Source organism: Bos indicus, chromosome 13 (genome assembly GCF_029378745.1).
Source record: "Bos indicus isolate NIAB-ARS_2022 breed Sahiwal x Tharparkar chromosome 13, NIAB-ARS_B.indTharparkar_mat_pri_1.0, whole genome shotgun sequence".
NCBI classification, from domain to species: domain Eukaryota; kingdom Metazoa; phylum Chordata; class Mammalia; order Artiodactyla; family Bovidae; genus Bos; species Bos indicus.
The window spans coordinates 64047940-64073393 of record NC_091772.1 but is presented as its reverse complement, the minus strand read 5'-3'; the positions used below and the strand labels follow the sequence as shown (position 1 = coordinate 64073393).

At 47.3% G+C, this 25454-nt stretch overlaps 2 protein-coding genes and 1 pseudogene across 19 annotated transcripts in view; 1 reads left to right on the top strand and 2 right to left on the bottom strand.

Moving 5' to 3' along the window:
* The window catches only part of NCOA6 (nuclear receptor coactivator 6), a 96366-nt gene extending 95213 nt beyond the window's left edge, over window positions 1–1153 (top strand). For all 16 annotated transcript variants that reach the window (XM_070801542.1, XM_070801537.1, XM_070801539.1 and 13 more), the window contains one exon: window positions 581–1153. In XM_070801542.1, coding sequence (XP_070657643.1) covers window positions 581–624 — 44 coding nt within the window. In that variant the 3' untranslated portion in view covers window positions 625–1153. The remainder of the gene's footprint in view (window positions 1–580) is intronic.
* Window positions 1154–2265: 1112 nt separating this feature from the next.
* Window positions 2266–11741, bottom strand: TP53INP2 (tumor protein p53 inducible nuclear protein 2). Of its 3 annotated transcripts, XM_019972298.2 has the most exons (5): window positions 11522–11739; window positions 10399–10507; window positions 6875–7055; window positions 6217–6514; window positions 2266–5675 (listed from the first exon to the last, which is right to left on the bottom strand). In XM_019972298.2, exons 3-5 carry the CDS (start codon window positions 6999–7001, stop codon window positions 5426–5428), a joined length of 675 nt encoding a protein of 224 aa, XP_019827857.2. In that variant the 5' UTR covers window positions 7002–7055; window positions 10399–10507; window positions 11522–11739; the 3' UTR covers window positions 2266–5425. The 3 variants fall into 3 exon arrangements, with proteins under 3 accessions (XP_019827857.2, XP_019827860.2, XP_019827856.2); XM_019972301.2 differs by lacking the exon at window positions 10399–10507 and having other exon boundaries at window positions 6217–6394; window positions 11522–11741; XM_019972297.2 differs by lacking the exon at window positions 10399–10507 and having other exon boundaries at window positions 11522–11738.
* Window positions 11742–18969: 7228 nt separating this feature from the next.
* LOC109567685 (large ribosomal subunit protein eL39-like) lies at window positions 18970–19254 on the bottom strand (annotated as a pseudogene).
* Between the last annotated feature and the right edge of the window lie 6200 nt (window positions 19255–25454).

The following is a 25454-nucleotide window of genomic DNA, read 5'->3' as shown; positions in this document are numbered from 1 at the left end:
CTCAGAGCAGGCTGTGGCATGCTCTGAATTGCTATTAGGCCATAGTAGACACTTCCTGACCAAGGTCATGGTCATGTTATTTAGAGACTTCGACTATGGCATGGCTAAGAGTTCTTCAGTGCAAAAAAAAATGGTTTAGCCCCAGAAGGGATCCAGAGGCTGTTTTGCTTTGTTTTGTACTCTGGCACTCACTCGCTTGTAGCATCACTCATTGATTTCTGACTAAAAGCATTGTCAGTCTATCCATCATTTTGTTGAGTGATGGAAACAGGTGATGGAGATGGTGGGGTTAATTGCCCTGCTAAAGAGGCTGTCCCCACCTTGGCACCTTTTCCATGTATGTTTGCTTCACCTCCTACTACCTGTATAACATTTCCCCAGTTGGCAGCCAGGCCCTAGTCTTATCAGGCTGAGAAGCCTGAGACCCTCTTCACACTAAGTGGGCCTTTTGAGGCCCTTAGACTGACTCAGAGTCCAGTAGGCCTCCACTCAGGTCAGCCCTGGTTCTTGTGGACTGCCTGAAAGGCACTGCGGTAAAAAGTTGCCTCAGCTGAACATGTCTTTCCTTTCTCCCCCACAGACGTAACCAGTGCGGTGCAATCCAAGCGAAGAAAATCTAAGTAAACAAGCTGGACGACGACTTGATATTTGTAAATGTGTGTGAATTTTACAAAAAGCAATTTTGAGCTGTGACTTTTTAAAAATCCATTTCTGTACAGTTAGTTATTTTAATAACGTGGTCCTTTTCCTAGTCCCTGCAGCCTGTTTCGTAAAGTGCAATGGGGAAAGCAGAGTTGTTGAACCATTTTGGTGTTGCAAGAGGAAGTTCAAGGTTTCTAAAATGTTGCCATGTATTGAGAGGAGCTAATGCGATTATGTTATTAGTTTTCACATTTCCTAAGCAGCCTAGAGTACAGGGTGAGCATTTTTAGATCTCTAATGATGTATTGTGCCGTGGAAGTACTGTGTGTGAATAGCAGTAGTAGGGCAACAGGAAATCTTCTCATTTGGAAATGTTGTAAATAATTTTATTATATAGTGTTTTGGATGTATTTGTTGTAGAAATGGACCAGTGAATAAAGAGAATCTAAGGGTTTGTACAATGTGAAATACTGAATGTGTTAAATAAATGTCTTTTGTCCTAGAACATAAATGTATGTTATTGGTAAGGGATTATTAGGTAAGCAGGCTCTTTCTTTGGAACATAAGTGAATAGGAACAGCCTTCTTTGTGAATTAGAATTCCATCTTGTCCTCGTCGCACTTGAGATGCCCATCTGGGAAGTTGTGGGAAATGAACATACTTGTGCACTCAGCTCATTCCTTGGCTTTGGAAAATAGCTCTTTTTTAGCACTGTACCAGGCACTTTGATATTGGTCAGATTTCCTTTGGTTGAAAATAACAGAATCAACTTAGGATCAAAGTCACCCAAGATCATCTAGAAACGGGGAGCAATCAGCAAATCAGATGGCACTTTTCTTTACCTCTTTCATCTGCCTCTCCATGCACATGATTGCTCCAAAACAAGCATGTATACACCTCCTCCATTCGAGAGAGAAGCCCAGACCGACCAGCAAGATTTTTCATAACAGCATCAAGAATCTAGCCCAGTTTAGGTCAGGTTTCTAACTTCAGTCCATATCTGTGGTTAGATGGAGCAGCTCCCAAATAAAAGTGGTCATTTTGCATTATGTAGTTCAGAGATACCCACTGTGTTCCACTCTTTGGCTGCTCTGTTTCTAATTTGCATCACCATGGCTCGGGGTGACTTATGAACATGCCTAGGTTTCTCCCTTTCCTGGCTCTGTCCTTACATTAAAAATTGTGGTCTCTAAACCAGATGCTTCTGCCCCTCTCCTACCCCCAACATTCAGGGGACATCAATGCTTGAGGTCTTGTCTTTATCTTGGTCTGGGCCCCAGCCTTCTGCTGTGTCTCCTATAGCTAGACATATACTCCATCCCTTCCCCTGCAGTGGCTCCATAAGCCAGTGCCTGAGACCCAAAGAATGAATTGGTGATTCTCATGTTCTTATTCTCATTTTTTAAAACGTGTCTTGCATTATCAGGATTTTCTAAAAGTTATTGCTGAGTCACACCACATTGTCTGGCTCTGTCACCGGCAAGCTCATCTACCCTTTTCCTCCCCTGTATGACACACGCACAACCAGAACCAAACCCAGCCTTATAATAACACACTATGTCAGTACTGTGTGTGAGATTGCAAAGTGCTTCAACTTGAGCTCTACTCAGAAAAAGCATAATGTGCTTTAAATAGATTTTTATTTGTTTTTCATTATATTAACTTTTTCTCCCATTGAGGAATAACATTACAGTCTTAACAATCAGAATCCTGTTACACACATCCACAGGCATGCCACGTGACCAGGCTGAGGGGGTTGTGTCCTCAAGTCTGCAACATGTCACAACATGGTCAACCAGAGTCTCCTCTTTTCAGCCGGTCTCGACACAAAACACCCAAGAGGGATGCACTCATCTTACTGGTTCCACCTGGAACCAGGGGGCAGGGCAAGAGGAAAGGTACAAGGGGCCATGTTATGTCTGCCTTCAGTCCCCTCACAGAAACCCACATGGATCTGAGGAGTCATCCAGGAGCTCTGGTGGGGTCCTCATTGTACCTGACATCATGTGTCAGAGCAGACTACCAGGGTTCCAGACAAGGGTCAGGGAGCAAGCATACTCAAAAACAGCAGCACACGGCATTCATACACACATGGTACCCTGGTGGGGCCAGACTGGCAAGAGCTGGAAATGAAACCCAGCTTGAAGAGAGCTGTATTGGGGAATTACTGGAAGTTGTCCTTTAATGTAACTGGGACACACTCTAGAAACGGGTCCCTCTCACGTACTGAGTTTTGGCAAAGCGCTGGTAGTGCTGACATGAAGTAATACAGTCTGGAACAGACTTCTCCAGGGTCTCTAAAAACATCCATAAGGACAGACTCTCTAACCTCCTCCTGTCTGAGGTTGCATAGGACTTTGTGAGTTCTGGTTCCCTCATGTATTCAAGTTCTGTGGTTTAAAAAAAAATCCTGAAGCATGCTCAAGGTGAAAGGCACATACACAGTCAGTACAGTATGACGAGGTCTGATGCTTCAGGAGTTAGACTAACATGAGACCAACTAGTGTTGGTTCTTAGAGATCTATACACAATTAAAATATTGCCACACTCAAATGCTACAGAAATCTATAAGAAAGTAAAAAAATATGAGCCTTGCAGCCAGCTAGGTGATGATATTGGAGGGTTCTAGAACTACAGGAGCCTTCAGAATTATGGGTAAGGTAGGGGCCTTCCAAAACTGGAGCCAAATGCTCTAACTCAACTTTTCCCCCACAGAAGGGTTGTGAACAGCACTGCCCAGAACTGAGCCTAAGCTCCAGCTGGCAGCGAAAGAGTAGGTAAGAAGTGCTGGAGGGAGTTTCAGCTCTTGGAAGTGCTGAAGACCCTAAGCTGGCTGTGATGTAACCAAGGAGTAGCTGGAAGAATCAGAGACTAGGTTGTAACCTTGGGGAGAGAAGCAAGGCTGTCAACTACTGGAGCCCTAGTGGGCCAGTATGGGGACTTTGAACTGCTTTTATATTGTAAATGTGGCTTATTCCCTTGTGCAGGAGACCCCAACAGGGCTTCCTCTGTCCCTATCCCAACATCTGTAGGGCTACCCGCTCCCTTATCCATACACCCCCCATGAGGCCTAGGGTTAGCAGGTCAGGGAGGGCAGCTGCCTTTGCCCTCATGGAACTGCAGAGTTTTCTCTAAACTTCAGCATGGCCACGAGGCCTAGAAACCTAGAACTGGAGTGAGGGGGAAGACCTATGTTAGTATGTAACAGGAAATAGTAAAAGTTTCCAGGAAGAAAGAGCACATACTAGAAAAGGACAGTTAGAAAAAGGAAAGGAGAAGCAACTCGGGGCATCCCAAGAGGCTGTTGCTGGTGTCTGAGCCCAAAATTCAATCCTGCAGTGAGAAGGAGAAAGCTGACTGCCCTGTCCCCTGTGTCTCATCCAGGTATCCAGGTCCCCTCTCCCAGGTACTTACTGGAGGAGAAGGGAAGAGGAAACCGTAGGGTACCTATTTCTCCCCAGCAGCCTAGAAAGGGAGAGAGCCCTGGGAAAGAAAATGAAGAAAGCCCTCCTTAAAGGCCCTGAACCTGGGTAGGGACTATGGGGATTGGGGCAGTGGGGCTCCTGGCCTCCTACCCAAGACTGTTTATTAGCCATCCTGGCAGAGTGTGAAATACCAGGCCAGAGGCAAGATAAAGGCTGAACTGCCATTCTTGGGATGGCTTCACCCCACAGCTTGTCCTCCCCAGCATCACCATTCTGCATTCTTATTCTGGGGTGTGTCCTTCCCCTGCCTAGAATCCCTCCAGCCTGCATCTCTCCTAAGCTAGTTCTAGCACCTTGGGCATATGAACAGATATCTAGGATGGCAGGGCTTTGCCCTGCCTTTACTGCTAAGTTGACATGTTGCAGGTAAGGATAGCAAGGTACTAAGCCCTTCAGACACAGGGATCTGCAGAGGGTTTGATTTCAGGAAGAGATTTGGGAGGTGAATTATAGAAAAGGGATGAGGGAGTAGACTCCAGGCTCCAGCTTGAGAGCAAGGCTTGGCCTCTCTGAGCAAGCACAGTGTGAGCCCCTACTGTGCCCTGCTCCTTACAGCATCTCAACCCACCTGACCTGACTACCTTTCCAATAGGTTTTCCTCTTTTCCTCGATTCCCTCCACTTTCTCCCACTAACTCACATCTCACAGTCCTTTCCCACATACCTTACCTTTCCATGCCTGAGCAACTTCAGGGAGCCCAGCATCCAGAGGAGAGGGAAGGGGGAGAGTAAAGGCAGAACCCTCTAGTCTCACTGGGAGAATCACTGAGTAATAAGGGAGCAGGAGTGAATGCAGGTCCAAACATTAGATAGAGTGAGGCTTGTAATGTGGGAGCTGAAGGTAGGGAATGAGCCAGATATGAGACTGGAAGAAGACAGTCTCAGAAACAGGAGTGGGCCGGAAATAGAGGACTGGAGGGATGGGGATGGGGATGGAGAGTGTCAGAGCAAAGATCCAGAAGGGGAACCAGGGAAGAAAGACCGACTGTCAGTGGGGGAGATGGAGGATTAGATGCCAGAAGGGGCCAGAAGGTGAGAGCGGGGCTGGGGCGGGGAGGGGGGTGGGGTGTTGCGGAGCGGGGTGAGGGGTGTGTTCAGAGGCGGATTAGAGGATCAGAGAAAGGGAAGTAGGAGTGAGAGAGAGGGGCGATCAGCCCACCTCACACACTTAAGAAGGGAGGCTGTGGTATCCAGCCCGAGGTGGGCTGCAGGCGCCCCCTCGATCAGCACACTGGCTGCGGCGGAGGGGCTGGATGGGGTCGGGAGTCAGCGAGGGGTTTGCAGCACGGCGGTGGAAGCTCAGTAGTTGAACTGGCGCTGGCAGGGCTGGTAGACAAAGCTGCCCTGGTGCTTGGGCCGGCGCGGACGGCTCTCGCGGGCGCGGTTCTGCCGCTGCACCACCTTGGCGCTCAGCGCGTGGCGTTCGGCCCGTTGCCGGGCCCGCTGCACCCGCCGCGCCTGGCCCGCCTTCTCCAGCAGCGCAGCCCGCGCCGGCAGAGGGGCGGCGTGGTGCAGGGCCCGGGCTTCGCGGCGAGCAGGCGCCAGCTCCCTGCGGGGAGAGACAGCGAGTCAGTCAGGGCTGGACAGATCGAGGGGAAAGCTGGCACCTCCCATTTGTCCCCACACCCTCCTCAAGATTTGGTCTCTGCTCAGAAGGGGGCGCCCAACGCCGTTCTCGTGGGTACCAGCCCTTCCTCCAAGCCACCCACCCCGGAGATGCCTCCTCGGTCCTAGACTCTAAAACGGGTAAATGTGGCCCGGTGAAGGCTCAGCTTCAACTTCCGATTCGACCCTGGCATTCTGTACCCTATCCCCACACCTCCTTAGCGCTGCGGCCTCGCCCTTCCAACCTCTACAGACCCCAAGCCTTTGCTCCAGTCTTTCTCAAGCCCCGCCCCAGCCACGAAGCCACGCCTCTCCCAATCTCAAAGGCTCCTTTGCCTTCAGGCCGAGCTACATCCTGGCCCATCGGCCCCGGCCTTTGCCTCGAACACCCGCCTCTAAAGGGTCCTCCCGGGCAGTGCCAGGGGGTTCTTGGGCTCCAAGACACTCCTCTGTAGGCCTCCAGGCTCCGCTCCCGGCCCGCTCACCCGTCGCTAGAGTCTCCGTCAGGCAGGGCAGCTTCGTCGTCTTCTGGATGCGGGGAGGGAGGGCCAGACTCCAGCACTATGGTGCTGCCGGTCACGTAAACGGACATGCTGGGGTGCTCGATGAGGAGGTCCTCCAGGGGGCTGCTCTGGAGGCGGGCAGGCCCGAGTCCAGGCCCCTCTGCAGTAAAACAGGCCGGAGGGGTAACAAACCAGCTTTCATCCATCAAGGAGGGTGCGGGTGGAGGGCGGCCGGCCGGGGCAGCGGCAGCCCCGGGGCTGGGTGGAGCTGTGAAGCTGTCTATGGGTTACGGAAGGAGGGGGCGCAGTGGGGAGACACACACACCGGACACAATGGGACAGGGAGAGAAAGGGCATCGTTAGTCAGCCCCGCAGCCCCGCCAGCCACACCCAGGGGCCACCCACAAGTCTCGACCTGCTGCCCTAGGGCGCGTGAGGTGTGGACTGCAACACCTCTGCCAGGAGAGAGCCCCAGCTTGCATGGAAGGGCGCTGTTACCCCTACCTCCAATGCTACTGCCTCAGCTCCTATTTGCCCTGGGAACTCCCCAGTCCCCTAGCAGCTCCCTGCTCAATGGCTGGACTATGTGCCCTAATGAAAACTTCATAGGCTCAGGAGTCAGTCCTGGCTCCAGACTTACCAGGCAGGTCAATGATGAGCCAGCCATCCACTTCATCCTCCTCAGAGACGAAGGCTTGGGGGCAGTCGGGGTCCTCGGCAGCAGGTGGTGGGGGACTGAAGAAGAGGCTGGTGAGGCGCTGAAGCATGGTGGGGAAGCAAAGAGGCCTGGGGAGGGGGATGGTCTATGGCAGTGCAGAAACCTGTGAGGTAGAGAGGAGTCAGTACTAGGGACTGCTCTCCCCCCAACTCCTGGCTGGGGATACCTTCCCCAGCACCCAGAACATTGATAAGAGTACAATGGAAATGTGTGGGAAAGCTTTGCCCTGTGCATGTGTATATCTACACGTTTGTGTGTGTGTGTTGTTTGTTCACTTTCTGCTAAGTCAGCCTGCCTTCAGGCTTTTCTGTTTTTTGTATGACCTTAGAAGTTATTTAACGTATCTGTGCTTTAGTTTTCTCATCTGTCAAATGGCAAGAATAATAGTATCCTCCTCTCAGGCCTTAAAGGAATTAAATGAGCTAATAATAGTATCCTCTTCTGGGCTCTCATGAGAATTAAATGAGCTAAACACAAAGTGCTCAGAACAGTACCTGGATACAGACTAAGCATTCAATAAACTAATCAACTGGTTTATTATTAATAATTGTTAATATTATTGCATGCTCTAGGACTGATATATAAAACTCTATCAGGGAAGGTCCTCAAAGGACTGGACGTCCAACCTGGACCAATCCCACAGAACAGCTACCATAAAGGGTAAAAACACTTCTCCAGGCAAGGAAGAAATTGCCCAATATTGTGATTATTTATCATCATTATCATCATCACCATATAGCTAATATTCATGTGCCAAGTACTGTATTAAGCCTTTAACCTATATCGCCTCATGTAATAGTCACAATAACTCTAGGAAATGGATATAATTATTAGCCCTCTTTTACAGGTGAAGAAATTGAGGCTCAGAGGCATAAGATGATTTGCCTAAAATCTCACAGCTAGTAAGACACAGAGGAAGGATTCTAATCCACGCAGATTCCAGATCACTGTACTCCATTGCCTTTGCTGGGTATCTGTCTGGGTTAGGCATTTTTTATTTAGTGACCTGGGACCATGGTCCATGTGTATTTTTCTGAACAGAAGGACCTTGGTTTTCATCATGATTTCCTAAACAGTAGTTCTTGACCCCAGAGATTAAGAATCACTACTTGAGGGGACTTCTCTGGTGGTCCAGTGGCTAAGACTCCGCCCTCCCAACTCAGGGGCCCAGGTTCCATTCCTGGTCAGGAAACTAGATCCCACATGCTGCAACTAAGAGTCCTCATGCCGCAACTAAAGATCCCACATGCTGCAACGAAGATTGAAGATCCCGAGCGCTGCAACTAAGACCTGGTACAGCCAAATAAAATTTAAAAAGAAAAAAAAAGAAACTTGAGCCTGTGTGGCTTGAAAAGGGCTCACTAGCAGAAATCCCACAAAACAGCTACCATCTCACCATGTGATTACATAAACCTCAATTGTGTCTGTCAGATGAAGGTCCTATTCCCACAGGCCCTCCACCCTCATCCCCACTATTTCCAAGCTCCTGCTCAAGGACAGCATCCCTGGTTAGGGAGGAAGATCAGGTTGCCTGGTCCCAGGAAGACAGCAGGTCAGTGGGAGATGATGATGGAGGGAGAGAGCTATCAGACCCCAAGAGCCCTTAAGGATGAGGACTGAGGGTTGGACCAGGACTCAAGCCCTCAATCAGTCCTTCCCTGGCTGAAGATGAGAAAGGAGACTCCCTGCTCCAGGAATGGAAACACCAAGCCTACTTCAAGACTAGAAGTAGTCCTGGGTTAGGGGCTGCTGGCCAGGCCCCCTGGATATCCCTAAAGCTTGACTCTCCTGAAGACAGCCAACAGTTTTGCTACTCAGCCACTTGTCACTTTCCTCTAAGGATGTTTCCACACTTTCTATAAAGCTCCCTGGGGATACAGTCACACTTCCATTTCCTAGAGGCATTCTACTCTTTTTGCAAACCCACCTGGGGTATTTCTATGGTTGTTGCACCTCTTCCAATCCCTGGGTATATTTTTCACACTTGCCACAGAATCACCTAAGCTCTACACCCAGAGAGTATGTATACATTTGCAGACCCCACAGTGGCCTCCAGAAGGAAGTGGTGCCTGGGTGTCAGCCTCCCTGGTGGTAGATTTTCAGGGATTATGAAAGGTTGGGCCACCCTCAGTCAGTGCCCGCCCAGCACAAGCCACATATCCCAGCCCATTTGTAGCCACAGGGAGTTAGTGACTCAGTTACCAAAAATTCAGAGAGTTTGACCCCTCCTGAAGGAAGGGAAAGACTGGGGCCTTGATGAGGCACACCCTCTTTCCAAGAACCTACTGCTTCATCGAGAAAATGGAAATAAAGTGAACAGGTGTTTCAGAAACCATGATATTCACCCAGCCCATTTTATAAGCTGAGGATCAGAGGACATAAGTCCGTCCAAAGACACACAGCTAGATGGTGGCAGAACAGGTCTAGCACCAGGTCACTGAGCCTTCGGTCCAAAGTGTACACAGTCAGGAACCCCTCAGTAAACAGTCCCCAAAATATAACAATGCAGGGGAGACGGGGGAAGTCAGACAGGAGTCAGATTTTGATCAAGTTGCTGCCCCTCTCAGGGGACCCTCTGTCTAGCTATAAAAGGGTCTGAGGTTCCTGGCACTGAGATTCATCCTGCATTTACCAGAGCACCCAGAGTCTGCTCCAGGCCTCTTCAAATTACAAACAGATTGAGGTAAGGAAGGCTTAGGGCTGGGAAAGCTCCCTGCCCGAGGTCACACAGCAAGTCAGTGACAGAGCCAGAAGTGACAACCTCACCAGCCAGCCAGTGCCTGCCCCCTCTCATGACCACAGAGGGAGGCTCCCAGAATTTTTCTTTCCCAGCCCTGCCAACTTCCTGGTTCTCACATTCCCAGTTCTGCTCCTGGGAGAACGATTCCCTTTAATAACTGCAACAGCTGTGCCCGGAATAACACTTGATCCCCAAGCCACCTCTACCCCAGCCCATCTGTGAGCAGAGTCTAGGCTGAGATAGGACTCTTGGTCCAACCCATAGGCCCATCTACTTGGAAAGTCAGAGGCTCTCCTGCTGGGTCTCCGGTGCTTCTCTGTGAGCAGAGACAGGGGAGCACACGCTTTGTAATCACCAGCACTAGTCCAGGTCAATCCTTTCTAGCTGGCAGCTCTGGGGGTGCAAGGTGAAAGTGATAGTTGCTCAGTTGTGTCCAACTCTTTGTGACTTCATGGACTGCAGCCTGCCAGGCTCCTCTGTCCATGGAATTCTCCAGACAATAATTCTGGAGTGGGTGGTCATTTCCTTCTCCAGGGGATCTTCCCGACCCCAGGGATCGAACTCTGGTCTCCTGCACTGCAGACAGATTCTTTACCATCTGAGCCACCAGGGTGGGAGGTGAAGGACAGCCAAACAGAGGGAACTCTCATGTCCACCCCATCCCAACACTGGCCCAGGAGACACCCTGATGCAGCCATTGACTCACCTTTCTGTGGCCAAAACAGCTGGGAGGCAGTGATTTTCTGGGTTCCAGAACTCTGAGGTACAGAATGAGGATGGGGGCCTCAAAAGGGGACCCAGTCTCCAGAGACCTCCTGGGAAAAGATCCAGGAGTGAGGAAACCTGGGAGCATTATCAAATTTGGATGGGGCTTAGCCCAAGTGGTTGGATGGCATCACCGACTCATGAGTTTGAGTTGGTGATGGACAGGGAGGCCTGGCGTGCTGCAGTCCATGGGGTTGCAAAGAGTCCCACGCAACTGAGCGACTGAACTGAACTAACCCAAGTAGAGTCTTAAGTGCAAGGAGGATGTGTAACTTGTTATTTGTAATAAGCTTCTACTAGGTATGTGCCAGTGGCTAATGCATCCACCACTCACTAGGGAGGCATGACTCTAACTAGCTGCACGACCTTGAGTAAGCCACTTCCCCTCTCAGGGCCTCGGTTTCTCCTTCCATGAAATGGGCTCTAAGACCCCTAGTTCGGGGGCTGGGAACGACGTCAGCTAAGGCGCTGCACACACTTCAGGGATTAGGAGAATGTTATTATGTTAGTCCCAGGGGCGCAGAGCCTGGAGCCAGAGGGAGGAGATTGCACCACTACCTGGCGTTGCCCCAGCGATCTAGAGTTCGAGCTTCAGGGGCTCCTGAACTTGTGACAACCCCCTCTCCCTATCTAGACCCAGTAGCGCCTTCGGAACCTCTCTCAAGTTTCTTCGAACCTCTCAGGTCTCGAGGACAAAGTAGAAGATTAGAGGTTTGACCTCAGCTCCTGGGTTAGCCCAGGAAACAAGAGGGCCCTCTGGTCCCGCTGCCTTCAGCGTCCCTCACTCTTGGGCCCAGTTCCGACCCAGCGTCCAACGGGTCACCGGAGGACAAGCGACCCGAGTCGGGAGGGGGTGGGGGGGGCGGTGCCGGCCTTGGTGACGTCTCAAAGTCATATGCAAATAGAGAGACGTCACGGTCTACCGGGCTGGGGCAGCCAATCCGGAGCCCAGAATGCAGCCCCGGCAGCCGCCCGCGGAGACTGACAAAGACCCGGGAACTGGGGGCGCGGGGCGTGTCCCGAGGCTCCAGGAGCCCCCCAGGCCAAAACCGGTCGGAACTCACCTGGGAACTGGGGGCGGTGCGGCGGGCCCAGGTGGCGCTGAGGTAGTTATGAGGCGGAGTGTCCCGGAATCGGCGGCGGATCACAGGCCCGGCAGCATCGCGGGGGCTGGGTTGGGAGCGCGTCGGACTCTCAGAGTGACTGCGCTCGTGCGCGGGGCTTTGAGTCTACAGCCGCGGCTGCTGGACTCAAGGCACAAATTGGAACGTTCAAACAGCTGATTGTGACGTCACAAAGGGGCCCGCCCGCCTCGCGTCACCGCCCGGCCAAGCGGCGGCCAATCCCAGGCTGCGGATCCCCCCTCCCCACCTCCTCCGCGGCTAGCCGGCTAGTGGCTCCCTCGCGGGGATCCCAGACTCCCAGGCTAGGGAAGTGGAGGCCTGGAGAAACAACTGCTGGAAGCTTGGAGCGCCCTGCCTCTGGGCGACCCACGGAGCTCTCTAAGAGCGGGGTTCCCACTCGTTCCTACGAGACCCCCATCTTTCTGCACACCCTCCGCATCTGTCAGCTCCCTCACCTCCCGCCGCCTCTCTTGTCCTGCATCTTTACACTCAAGTCCCTCAGTCTGTACACTTTTCTCAACTCCACACCACGTTCGTGCACCCCAGCCTCCTCACCACCCGTCTCCCGGCTCTGCCTTTGTTGTCTCCCTTTCTCTCCCGTACACGCTCGCTGCTTTCCCACTCCTTTTTTTCCTCTGCTGGGCAAGCTTAACAGGTGGGGGACAACCCTCTTCCTTGGTTCCAGGGGATCGCAGGAAGTATAGACGAATTGGTTAGGCTGACAGGAAAATTTTACCGGTAGAACTTGGAGAGGAATTGTTTTGGGCTAAATAAACATTGACCTAGAGAGTACTCTGCACTGGATCGTTTACACACTTGTGCGTGTGTGTGCTCAATCGTGTTCGACTCTTTTTGACCCCATGGGCTGTGGCCTGCCAGGCTCCTCTGTCCATGGGATTTCCCAGGCAAGAATACTGGAGTGGGTTGCCATTTCCTTCTCCAGGGGACTTCCAGATGGAACTTGCCTCTCCTGCATTGGCAGGCAGATTCTTTACCCCTGGCTACCTGGGAAGCCCTAACACACCTCATTTAATCCATATTGCTACTGGGGCTGGACAGAAAAGTGAGAGACAGGGATTGATTGATTATTAAACCCGATGTACACACGGAGAAACTGAGATAGATCTCATGGCAACCCACTCAGTGTTTTCTTGCCTGGAGAATTCCATGGACAGAGGAGCCTGGCAAGCTATAGTCCGTGAGGTTGCAGAGAGTGGGACCCAACTGGGTGACTAAACAACACCACCACCACACAGGGCAACAGATAGATCTCATGGTTAGTATATAGATTCATACTCAGTAATGCATTCAACAGCAACTATTGCCGCTGCCAGACCATTAGCTGACATTTTTGAGCACTTACTGAGTGCCAGGCATTGTGCCATACTGCTGTATGTGTGTGTTTATTCTTCACAACAACCGAAAAGGTATGTGTTATCCCCATTTTCAAGTTGAGGAATCAGGGTCACACAGTTATAGTAAATGGGAAAGCCAGGATTTGAACACATAGTTACTGGCTCCAACACTCTCCGCGCTCTACAAGCACCAGATAATCAAAGCCCGGGGGTGCTTCAGCCTCCGCTAGGAGACCTGGGCTTCGTCCTTTCCCCAAACTTGCTGTGTGACCTCAAGCAAGTCATGTCATCTCTCTGGGCCTCAATTTTCATATCTGTTGAAACATCCAAGTTATCTTTTAGAGATTCTTTCAAAGTCATCACCCTCAGGATTCTTCCAGTCCCATATTCTAGGCCCCCATCATTCCCAGTGGCCTGAGAAGAGGCTGGAAAGACCACAAGTACACATCCTCAGCATCTCCAGAGGTTGTGCATCCTCTCTCAGTAGAGCAGGGCTGGTGGAGATGAATCTGAGCACTGCCCGTCTGTCTCATTGGGAGGGGGGGTTGCGGGGGAAGGGAACTAGGCCAGAGCTTCTGCCCTGCTGATAAAATCCTGTCCCGGCCTAATCTGAAACCCCAGAGGGACTCCTCAATCCTAGCAACTAGCAGAAGGAACCGGGAAACAATGCCCAGTGGCTTGGGGAAGAGGGGTAGGAGTGAGGGAGCAGCGCTTTGGCCCTTGGAGTGATATCCCCAAACCATCCTCATTCTTTGCAACCCTGAGCCTCTCCCCATCACATCTGCTTCCTACTAACCTCATACCCTCTCTTCACCTTTTGCTGACTTAAACTGGATAATCCCTAATACGCCTCTCTTGTCACATCATTTGCCTGCACTAAAACCTCCTGTGGCTCCCACAGTACCACGCCCCTTAACATGGCATTTGTACCTGCCATGATCCAGCCCCAGTGCTCTCACTTTATTCCTCACTTACATCCACCTTGTCCTACGCTCAGACTCCTATTGTCTCTTCATTCTCCCACACCCATACTTTTGCTCAAGCTTTCTCCTGGAATTCTCTGTTCAGGCTTTTCTGAATTCAGAGTTTTTCTGTCTTCAGGATTCTACTCACTCCTTCTTCCTCTAGGTCACCTTTCCTGTCCCTACCCAGGTGTCCAGAACTACCTTGATGGACAGTACAATCATTTATTTGTTCAATAAACAGTAAGTGATGAAGACTAATTGTGTATATGTATTTTCCCAAGTAGACTGTGGGCCTCCCAAGGGCAGGATCTTTGTCTATATACTTCACTCAGCCTGTGCTGGACCTGGCATAGAGTAGACCCAACCAAAGGTTCAATAGTTAAAGGTTGGAGAATGGGGGATAGATTAGGAATTTGGGATTAAAATATACACGCTACTATATATAAGACAACCAACAAGGACCTACTGTATAGCACAGGGAACTATACTCAACATCTTGTAAAAACTTATAATAGGAGAGAATGTAAAAAAAGAATATAGATGTGTATGTATAACTGAATAACTTTGCTATATACCTGAAACTAACACAACATTGTAAAAAATATATTTCAATTAAAAAATTTAAAGGCTCAGCTCAAGAGAAATGATTGGTATGAGAAGACTCCTATACCTGGACCCTTAACCCTGGTACAGGAAGCATTCTATTGGGCACAGGATTATGGTCCCCCAAGCCCAGGGAAAGGGTTTCTTGTCATACACTCTGGTCCCCTAAATGGCCTGGATTCTGTTCCCAATCTTAAAAACCCTGTGTACAGGCAGATAGGCCAGATCTCAGCCTTACATTTCTCATGAGTCAAAGGTACCATGAAAGTGGGGTGGCTGAGCCTAGCAGAATCCGCTCCTGAAACCCCTGGGACCCATCCTTCTCTACTGCAGAGATTTACTGTTAGGACTGGAGAAGACCTCAGAGCTCAGCTCATCCCCAGATTTTCATTTTATAGGTGGAGAAACTAAGGCACCCTGAGACACTGAGATTAAGTTACTTGTTTAGAACTATAAAGCAACAGAGTCATCTACTGACCTTGGTTGGCGCTGGAGTGGGCTTAGTATTCTGGGACCCTGGCCTGGCCCGGACATCATGTTGAAGGTAATCCTGGAATCTCATTTCCAATCAGAAATAAGGTGCCACTCCTGTACACACACATACACACGGACATCTATGTGTCTACATGAAGGCATCCATGTACAAACACACACGTGCACATGAGCTCACATTTGCAGAGTTAACAGATGCTCATGCCCTTCTAATGCTTGCCCAGATGTAAGCACCTGCCGAATATTTCTTTTTTGGCGGCAGGGCACATGGGATCTTAGTTTCCCAACCAGAGATCAAACTCGTGTCCCCTGCACTGGAAGCACAGAGTCTTAACCCCTGGACCACCAGGGAAGTCCCAAAACTAGCCCAGTTTTACAGGCTCCAGGGTTGGAGGTCAAGAGGCCTCTCTTCTATCTGGGCCTTGGGCTTGCCTTTGCTGAACTCTGGGGGCTCCCTAATGGCGTGGGGTTCCCCCACTTCAAAGGGCAGAGATGTGTCAGCCTGGGTGTATCCCTCATGGGATCTTGCATGTGCTCAAAGTTATGAGCCCACTGAAGAACTAACTCACCACTGCCCTCTCTCTTCCCCTCTGAGATAGGGGGCAAGGCTGAGACAAGCCTGGTGGGCAGTTTGGAATCTGATGAAACCAGCAGGTCCCGATCACTCTAGAAACACAACCCCCTACCCCGAACTAGCCCTAGATTTACAGAGTTAAACAAACCATATTAATGACGACACTCTTAGGACCTCTATGTGCCAGGTATTATTCTAAATCCTTGCTTATGTGTGTGCTAAGTTGATTCAGTTGTGTCTATTTGCGACCCTATGGACTGTAACCCTCCAGGTTCCTCTGTCCATGGGATTCTCCAGGCAAGCATATTGGAGTGGGTTGCCATGCCCTCCTCCAGGGGATCTGCTCGACCTAGGATGGAATCCGTGTCCCTTATGTCCCCTGCATTGGCAAGCAGGTTCTTTACCAGTAGCGCCACCTGGAAAGCCCATTCTACATCCTTACCTGTGTTGATAACTCCTTTAATCTCCACAACCCCCTAATATAGATAAAATTTCTTCTTCTTATTTTACTGGTGAAAGAAATGTAATTGGTAAAGCCAGCTAAGGCAAACATAATCCCCATATTCCCCCAAAAGACTGACCTATACCTTAACCAAGGGGCATGTCCCTAGAACCTATACTCAGAAAACTTTGTTGTTCAACCAAGAGATGTTTGAATTGGGGGTAACTGTGATATGTGTGTGTGTGTGTGTGTGTGTACACCATGGAAAAAACCTTGGCCTGATTGTCAGTAAATCCAGATTTCAATCCTGGTTCTATCCTAGGTTCATTGTCCAAGTCACTTTCTTTGTCTGGGCCTCAGTTTTCTCATCTGCAAAACGGCTGGCTCCATATTCTATGTGCTTATATGTTCGATAATAAATAGCATACAACTATAAAGGCTGTGTGTGAAAAAATGTACAGTATTTTTTATTTATTTATTTATTTATTTATTTTTAACTCAAAATGAAGTTTACTTATACTTACAACAAACCAAACAAAAGCAACAACCATAGAATTACAGGGTCACATTTTAATTCCTGAATTTTACAGGTCAGCATTAATATCACCACATGTATACAAATGGTGTAAAACAAGTACAGTGGTATTTTTAATACAAAATAAACATCTGTTTTATGGAAAAACTATACTTCATATCTACACAACAGCCCATCCTCCAAACAATAGCCAAAATTAAAATTAACTACAAAATCTCCAAAACAGGGGAAACTGCTTCAGTTTAAGCTATTCCAGGAAAAATGGACCCATAACACATTACAAAGGTGATCTGAAGACTGTAGCTGGAATTACTAATTTTAGTCTTTTTTTTCCCCCCCAATGTATTATAGTTTGGGGGATGTTTTTCTCACTTTAGCATGATCTCAGATCACAGATGAGCAAACTAACATTAAAATATTTAGTTAACTTGCTGTTCTAAAAATAAAACCTCTTAACTGTTTGCCTCAGTTTATTATTTTAAACTCATTTTCGTACATGGAATGTGCTTTTATTCTTAAAAAAAAAAAAAAAAGCAGCTTTCATATTACACCCTTGTTTATGGAAAAGCTTCAGGTGCTGCATACTGACTGACACTGAAGTAATTTCTTGGACCAAAATGGCCTATAGATATTAAATGCCACTTAATTCAGCACTATTCTTTGTATGTTAGTCTTTGTAAATTACACCTTAAAACGTGCCTGCAGCTCTTCAGAGAAACCTTTACTAACGAAGTAGAAAGTGACTTTAAAGCATCTTCCACAAGATTGTACTGGTAGGCAGTTGAAAACGTTCTGTTCAATATACTCCCGTTTCTAGAGAAAATCACTTTGGAATACTACTGTACTGATTCTTGGCATCTGTTATCTCTAAAAGTGCTGATTTTAAAGTTACAGTAACAAAACTGTCCATTTTAATCCAGCTTGTTTTCATCAAAATACACACTGAAATTTTCTGATGGAGAAAACTCAACATGTGCTGTAACACAGGGTGTATTTCCCTCCAACTACCAATAAGGCTGAATTTCTGTTAGATCTTCAAAGAAATGGTCCCAACAGCTTAACTTCATTTTTTAATGATAGTTGAATGTTTTCCATAAAAGTCAGAGGCAACTGATTAAAGAACAACATGGCCAGCACCATTATACAAGTAATGTTATTGGGTTTGCAACTGAAGTCTTATAATTGTTTCTAGATCAGAAACCCCCATGGAGCAACCCTGCATTAATGATACCTTACCAACTTTATCCCTTCCCTAAACCATCCCCAAACCTGAGAGTTTCCTTGCTGAGAAGCTACCTCCCAGGTTACTAACTTTTTTTTTTTTTGACATCCTGAAGTATTTTTTAAAAAATCATTTTTTTGAGTAGCAGACCCTCCTATGTGGGCCTTGAAGGAGCAAACTGCCATGTTGTGAAGATGGCCACATGGCAAGGACCCAAGAGGGACTTCTGGAAGCTGAGAGTGGTTCCTGCCCAAAAGACTAAGAAAACGGAAATCTTAGTGGTACGGCAGCAAGAAAATGAATTCTGCCCATAACCTGAGGGAGCCTAGGGCCAAACTTTCCCTATTTGGGTCTCCAGATGAGAACATGGCTTGATTTCAGCCTTGTGAGTGTGTTGAAAAGTTTTTTGCATGAAAATTAAGAAGCAGCTTGAGTTATTCATCTTACTCTAGTACATTTTGTCTTATTGCAATTATTTTCTTTTGCTAAAGTCATATAGTTGAAATTGAGTAATTTGCATATGTGGGATGCAAATCCAGGGTATATATCTCAGCCAAAAGACACTTCCTCCAATAAGTTCTCCAAGCTGTCTTTGAAAAGAATTAACCTCTCACTCCTCAGAGCCTCCAAAACAAACACATTGTCTGCCTGTCTCTTAGAGCACTGAACACTTTGAATTCACCACATACTCAGGAATGCCTAGTTTCTTTCCAGGAGATATCTAACCTTTTCTATACTGGAGAATCTCTTTCAGTGTAACACGCTAAGTTGTATCAGTCGTGTCCGACTCTTTGTTACCCTATGGGCTGAAGCCCACCAGGCTCCTTTATCCATAGCATTTTCCAGGCAAGAATAACTGAAGTGGGTTCCCACGCCCTTCATTCCCCCCCCCCTTAATTTGTCCACACTTTATTCTCTTTTTTTTGTTTGTTTGTTTTACAAGATAATTTTGCCTTGTTTTGGAGATTAAATTACAGTGCAGTGCACAAGTCATAAGCGTAGGGTTCAATAAATTTTGACAGATGGATACATTCGTGTAACTCACTGTAAGAAACTGTTCCCGTAGGTCCCTTACAAGTCTACACTTCCTTTTTTTTAAGTTTCACATATTTATTACTGAGCCTCATAGACTGCTAGTGAAGAAACAGGAAACATCAGGAGCCAAGCATTCCATCTCCCCCATAAGCTGTTCAGACAGTAGTGGTGTTGTCACTGTGACTTGGTTGGTTAATATACAAGTGATCTTAACACACAGCATGTGTGCCACTTTATATAGGAGGCTTCTTATAGACCCAGCTTGGTTCTTCTCCAGTGTCTTCTCTTGGAGTTGTACCTGATTTTATTACCAGTTTTCATTCGAATCCATTGAGGAATGGGACAATTCTGCTTTTGTTTCTTGGCTTGGAATCACTTGATCCTGAAAGTCTTGTGAGAAGATCCATGCCCTTTTCCAGGGGATCTTCCCAACCCAGAGATCGAATCCATGTATCTTATCTCCCGCATTGGCAGGCAGGTCCTTTACCACTTGCATCACCCGGGAAGCCCCTTCAGTGTAAACAGAAACATAATCAAAGACTTTAAAATGCAGGGAGATAAGGGCTGTGAAAGTCATTCAGTCGTGCCTGACCGTTTGTGACCCCTGGACTATATAGTCCGTGGAATTCTCCAGGCCAGAATACTGGAGTGGGTAGCCCTTCCCTTCTCCAGGGGATCTTCCCAACCCAGGAATTGAACCCAGGTCTCCCACATTACAGGGGGATTCTTTACCAGCTGAGCCACAGGGGAGTCCCAAGAGGCAAGGATAGTGATTAGAACAAAGAACTAGGGGAATCCAGGGGGAAAAAAAGGATGCACAGAAGCCTTCCTGGAAAAGAGGACATCTGAGATGGGCTTTGAAGGATGAGTAGAAGTTGACCTTGGGGTTGAATGGTCAGGAATATGATTCAAATCAGGAGCCCTCTAGAACTTCCCTGGTCGTCCAGTGGTTAAGACTCTATGTTCTCAATGCAGGGGGCTCAGGTTTGATCCTTGGTCAGGGAACTAGATCCCACATGCTGCAACAAAAGATCCTGCATGCCTCAAGGAAGATAGAAGATCCTACATGCTGCAACTTAAGATATGGCACTGCCAAATAAATAAATGTTAAATATATATATATATTAGGAGCCCTACACCCCTGTCTTGGCTCTGCTTCTGACTTGCTTTGGGTGATTCTCTGTCCTTCAGTGGGCCTCTGTTTCTCTGTCTGCACAATAGGGGCATGACAGGGAATTCCTTTGGGGTTTCCCCAGTGGCTCCGTGGTAAAGAATCCACCTGTAATGCAAGAGGTGCAGGAGACACGGGTTCGATCCTTGGGTCGAAAAGATTCCTCTGGAGGAGGGCATGGCAACCCAGTCCAGTATGCTTGCCTGAAGAAGCCCTTGGACAGAGGAGCCTGGTGGGTTACAGTCCATAGGGTCGCAAAGAGTCAGACATGACTGAGCGATCAAGCACATAGCACAAGGCCTGTAGTCGGTGAAGAGTAGAACTGCTCTATTTGAAGGGAAAGTTTAAGGGCCTAGAGTCGCTGCCTGCTATTCCTCTCTCCTCACGACTAAAGCCACTTGGGACACACACACACACACACACACACACACACACACACACACACACAGGGAATTCCTTTGCCTGCTCACTTCTTTTCTGCCTGTTGCTTTCTAAGGAGAGTTTTTGTCTTGTCTGACCACTTTCCAGGTTTTTTAGGTAGAGAACTGGAATAACAGGGAGACAGAAATAGGACAGAGAAGTGACAGGAAAGAAGGAAGGAAAGAAAAAAGCAAGACTTGTGGAAAAGGGCCTAGGGGGACAGTTTCTGATGGGAAATGACAGATTTGGTAAGTGAGCAACACTGAGAGGCTGCAGTGGGGCTTGGGAGGACTGGAGAGAACAAAGGAGATTCTAAAGAGTGTTGACAAGGGGTGGAGACCCTTTGATGTCTCTTGAGAGTTACAGATAAATATTTGAGTCATTTTAAAATTGCTCTTGGGAGCTGGACTATTGTTCTTGGATTTACTACATTTTTATCCATTTTTGAATAGGTTAAAATGGACATGATTTGAAGTCTCAGAGAACAAAGGGTAAAAGTTTCCCTCCTATTTTTTGCCTTTAGGACCCTCCAATCAACTTCTAGTCCCTAGGGGGGACTGGTGTCACCAGCTTCTTGTGTGAACTATCAGAAATAATCTCTGCGTGCACAAGCACGCATACGTAGGTATGATCCCCCTGTTTTGAACACAAATGATAGTGTACTATGCACACTTTTCTGAAATTTGCCTTTTTTTTTTTTAATTTAACAATACAAGTTGAACAGTCCCTAGCAGCATATACAGAGCTGCCTAATACTTTAACAGTCACATAGTATTTCATTGTCTCATATTAAGGATGGATTGAAGTTTATTCAGATAGTCCCCTATATTTAAACCTTTAGTTTGTTTGCAACAATTTGCCCTTCATACTGCAGTTCTTGAACGTGATGTTAAAGGTGCTAAGCCTGAGCCACTTGGAACCCTCGGATTTATTTGGATACTGGGAGCTTTTAGACTCAATGATGTTTTTGACAGGTTCTGATCCATCCTCTGGATCAAGCTCTTCCTACTGCCTTTTCCCTCGGTTCTGCCCACCCTGTTGTTGGGGCCCAGAGTGGTAGCTTCAGCCCTTCACCATGGCCTGCTCTCTGAAGTCCTCAGAACTCTTCCTGCATCTTAAAAATCATCCAGGCCAACTCTTGATTCCAGCCAAGAGTCTCCTGCCAGGAGCTGTGGGCAGAAAAGCCAGAGGTCGAGGCTCTGCGCAAGTGCTCAGTCACTCAGTCGTGACTGACACTCTATGATGCTCTGAACTGTAGCCTACTAGCCTCCTCTGTCCATGGGATTTCCCAGGAAAGAATACTGGAGTGGGTTGCCATTTCCTCCTGCTCAGGGATTGAACCCCACATCTCTTGTGTTTCCTGCATTGGCAGGTGGGTTCTTTACCACTGAGCCCAACACCTGGGAAGCCCAGAGGCTCTGAGTGGAGTGTAAATACTTGTTGATCTATTCCTAGACTTTCCTGGGGCCTCCCTGCTTATTCTTCATTGCTAGTTGGTTTTCTGTTTCTTCATTGCTAGTTGGTAGGACTTTGCCCTACCTTTCTGCCAGAGGAATTCACTAGGGTCTACTCTAAGATCCTGTGGCAGGACCTTACCTATGAACCTAAAAAAAAGTACCTTCTTGAAGGAGAAGAAATCCTTCTACCTGTAATAGAATTGCATGGAATGGTTATTTAGAGATCATCTAGTGCCACAAATTTACAAATATGGGAACTGAAGTCTGGATGAGAGGGTAGGACTAGCCCAGGGAACAGAATATGTGAGCAAGAGGGACAAAAGAAGAACTTGAGGCTTCTACCTCCAGGTCTAACCTCTTCACCCTCTCCTCCTAGAGTTCAGACTCAGTTCATCTTTATTCTCTCAAAATGTAGGACTTCCCTGGGGGTCCAGTGGTTGGGAATCTGCCTGCCAATGCAGGGGACATGGGTTCGATCCCTGGTCCAGGAAGATCCCACATGCCACAAGGCAGCTAAGCCTGTGGGCCACACTACTGAAGCCTGCACACCCTAGAGCCTGTGCTCTGCAACAAGAGAAGCCGCGGCAGTGAGAAGCCCACACACTGCAACTAGATAATCCCCTACTCGCTGCAACTAGAGAAAGCCTGTGCACAGCAACAAAGACCCAGCACAGGCAAAAATAAGTAAAAATAAATGTTTAAAAAACATATCATGCTTTACAGAAGAAACCAGAAGCAAAAGAGTACATGCCATAGGATTCCATTATAAGCATATCTAGAACAGGCAAAAGTAACACATACTGACAGGAAGCAGATCCATAGCTTCCTGGGGATGGGCGGATGGACTGACTACAAAGGGAGTGAGGGAACTTTCTAGAGTGGTAGAAGTGTTCTCTTTTGATTGTGGGATGGTAGGGTATATATATTTGTCAAAATTGATTATACCTCAAAAAAGTGATTTAAAAGAAAAAAAAGGCAGCATTGAAATATATTTACTCAATTTAGTTAAGAATATACAACGTGACCACTGACCTACATGCACAGTCAGCTTGCACCAGCTCCTCTGAGTTTAGCCGTTCATAACTCCCAGGTCAGATGTTTGCATCTCTGAGATGAAGTCGTCACAGATTTTGGTCAGAACATCATTTCCTTTAGACTTTTGTTCACTGTGTCATGACCGCGGCTCCTGACTTGGATGGGATTACAAAGCTGGTGATTAATACCTCTTTGCTGTCTATCCAGGTGCTGTGTTAACTTGCTAGGTTGGATTTTTCTTGCAGGGACTATCAAAGCTTTTTAATTTGTGCCCTTTAAAAAAGAAAAAAAAAAAAGCATTTGTACGAGAAATAAAAACCATGACTAACATTGCTTGCTCGCTTTCTCTGTTCCAGGAGATGTTCTAAAGGTTTTGCATGTAACATCTCAATATAGATTCACCACTGTCCTTTGAAGAAGCTCCTTTTGTGGTCCCCATCTTACAGGTTTGGGAACTCAGGCATGGAGACTTTGAGTTATCTGTCCGAGGTTTCACAGAAAATTCCCCCCTACAGTGGAGCCTGGCAGGCTGCAGTCCACAGGGTCACACAGAGTCAGCCACGACTAAAGCAACTTAGCACGCATGCACAATGACAGATGGATATGAACCCTATCGGCCTGACTCCAGAGTCCATATAGCTCTTAAGTGCTATATGGTAACGCTATACAGCATTACCTAAAAAGTGATCTAAGAGTGACAGCAAAGCCCTTGCCTCAGGATCCCTTCCTCACTACTGCCAGAAATTCCACCATTGACTGGGTCCTCCCTCACAGTTAAGCATTGCCTTTTTTTTTTTTTTTTTAATCTTTTGGCCATGCCTTGTGGCATGTGGGATCTTAGTCCCCTGACCAGGGATCGAACTTGTGGCCCCTGCATTGGTAGCCTGGAGTCTTAACCATTGGACCACCAGGGAAGTTCCCAAGCCTTGCCCTCTCTAGATGCCTCCTAAAATGCAACTAGTTGAGAGAAAGGGAGCACTCAATCCCTACTCATTTAGTCAAATGGGTTTTCCAGATGCCTTCTCTCCACTGAGCGTTCTGAGAAAAACACAGATTGGGAGGTGGGGAGAAGGGTGACGCGGCATTGAAGGGGACACCAGAGAGGTAAGATGCTAGAGCCAGATGTCCCAAGTTTCCTGGGCTGACCCTGCTCAACCTCACATCAATGAGACCCTCACATCTGAAGACCAGAGACTCCCAGACACTGGAGACAGGGAGCCATGTAGGTAATGACAGGAGAAGCTCTCTAGAATGATGCTGGGTGTAACCTGGGTGCCCCAAGCTGAGCCAGGGTGTCCTTGGGGAAGGCAGGTGGGACAAATCGCATGAGGTGAATCCTTCTCCTTTGCCTGGGAGTGTGGGTAGTTGCATTCTATCCACCTGAAGTCTATTTTTAAAAAATATTTATTTATTTGTCTCTTCATTCCAGTACGTGAGCTTAGTTGCCCCACGGCATGTGGGATCCTAGTTCCCCTATCAGGGATCGAACCTGCATCTCCTGCATTGGCAGACAGATTCCTAGCCAATAGACCACCAGGAAAATATCCTGAAGTCTATTTTTAAAAATTAAAATGTATTTAAGGACTTCCCTGGTAATCCAGTGGTTAAGACTCCATGTTTCCACTGCAGAAGGTGCAGGTTCTGTGCCTAATCAGGAAACTAGGGTCCCATATGCCACATGGTGAAGTCAGAAAATAAAAAAAGTTTTCAATTAAAATGTATCTTAAATGATGCAGCAATTTATATAAAGTATTATATAAAACACAAGCAGACTTTGTAATTTTTTTAAAAGTATAAAAAACAAAAACAAAATAAAGTCAGGGCTACCCTTGACCGCCCCTCGTCCCATCCCAGAGAGCTTCCGCTACTGCTCCTGATTTGGAGTTTTCCTTGTTTCTACACAACACATGTATGTACACACAGGAAGTGCATTGTGTCAAAGGGCCTGTTTTGCTTCTAGTTTTAGAAGAACTATGCTTTAAAAAACTTTATGAACTGACAATTACAGGGACAGAGATCAAAATTCCAAAGGTTCAATAGGGAAAACAGTGAAAAGTGGGTGTCCCTCTCTTCTCTGTTCCCAATTGTCTCTTTACTCCCTAAAGGCAACCAGCAATTCTAGCTTCTTGTAATTCCTTCCAGAGATAGTCTAGCATTTAAAACTCAATGTGTAAATACATATATGTATTTTCCAAATAAAGAAAGACTCTTCTGCACCTTGTTTTTCTTCATTTTATAGTATATTTTTCAGGCTTTTTTTTTTATCAGTATGGAAAATAGCCTCCTTCTTTTTCACACATACATGGTATCCCATTATATTTATGCACAATATTTATCCAGTCCCCTATGGAAAGAAAAGTTGTTTCTAATATTTTATTACAAACAATGCTGCAATTAAATATTTTATACATTATTTTGCATATTTATTTGTAAGATGAATGCCTATTAGTGGGGATTAGTCAGCTGAGGTTATTTTAAAATTTTAAATAGTATTTTAAAAGTTGATAGAAACTGCCAAATAGCCTTCAGGACATACCAATTTATACTGCTTATGAGTTTGTTTGTTC

Excerpts from the sequence above, each read along its gene's own strand:
- TP53INP2 (XM_019972298.2), bottom strand. The coding sequence starts at position 7,001 with ATGCTTCAGCGCCTCACCAGCCTCTTCTTCAGTCCCCCACCACCTGCT. Across the intron at positions 6,515-6,874 it reads GCTCATCATTGACCTGCCTG|ACAGCTTCACAGCTCCACCC; the intron begins GTAAGTCTGGAG and ends CGTAACCCATAG. Across the intron at positions 5,676-6,216 it reads GACGGAGACTCTAGCGACGG|GGAGCTGGCGCCTGCTCGCC; the intron begins GTGAGCGGGCCG and ends CTCTCCCCGCAG.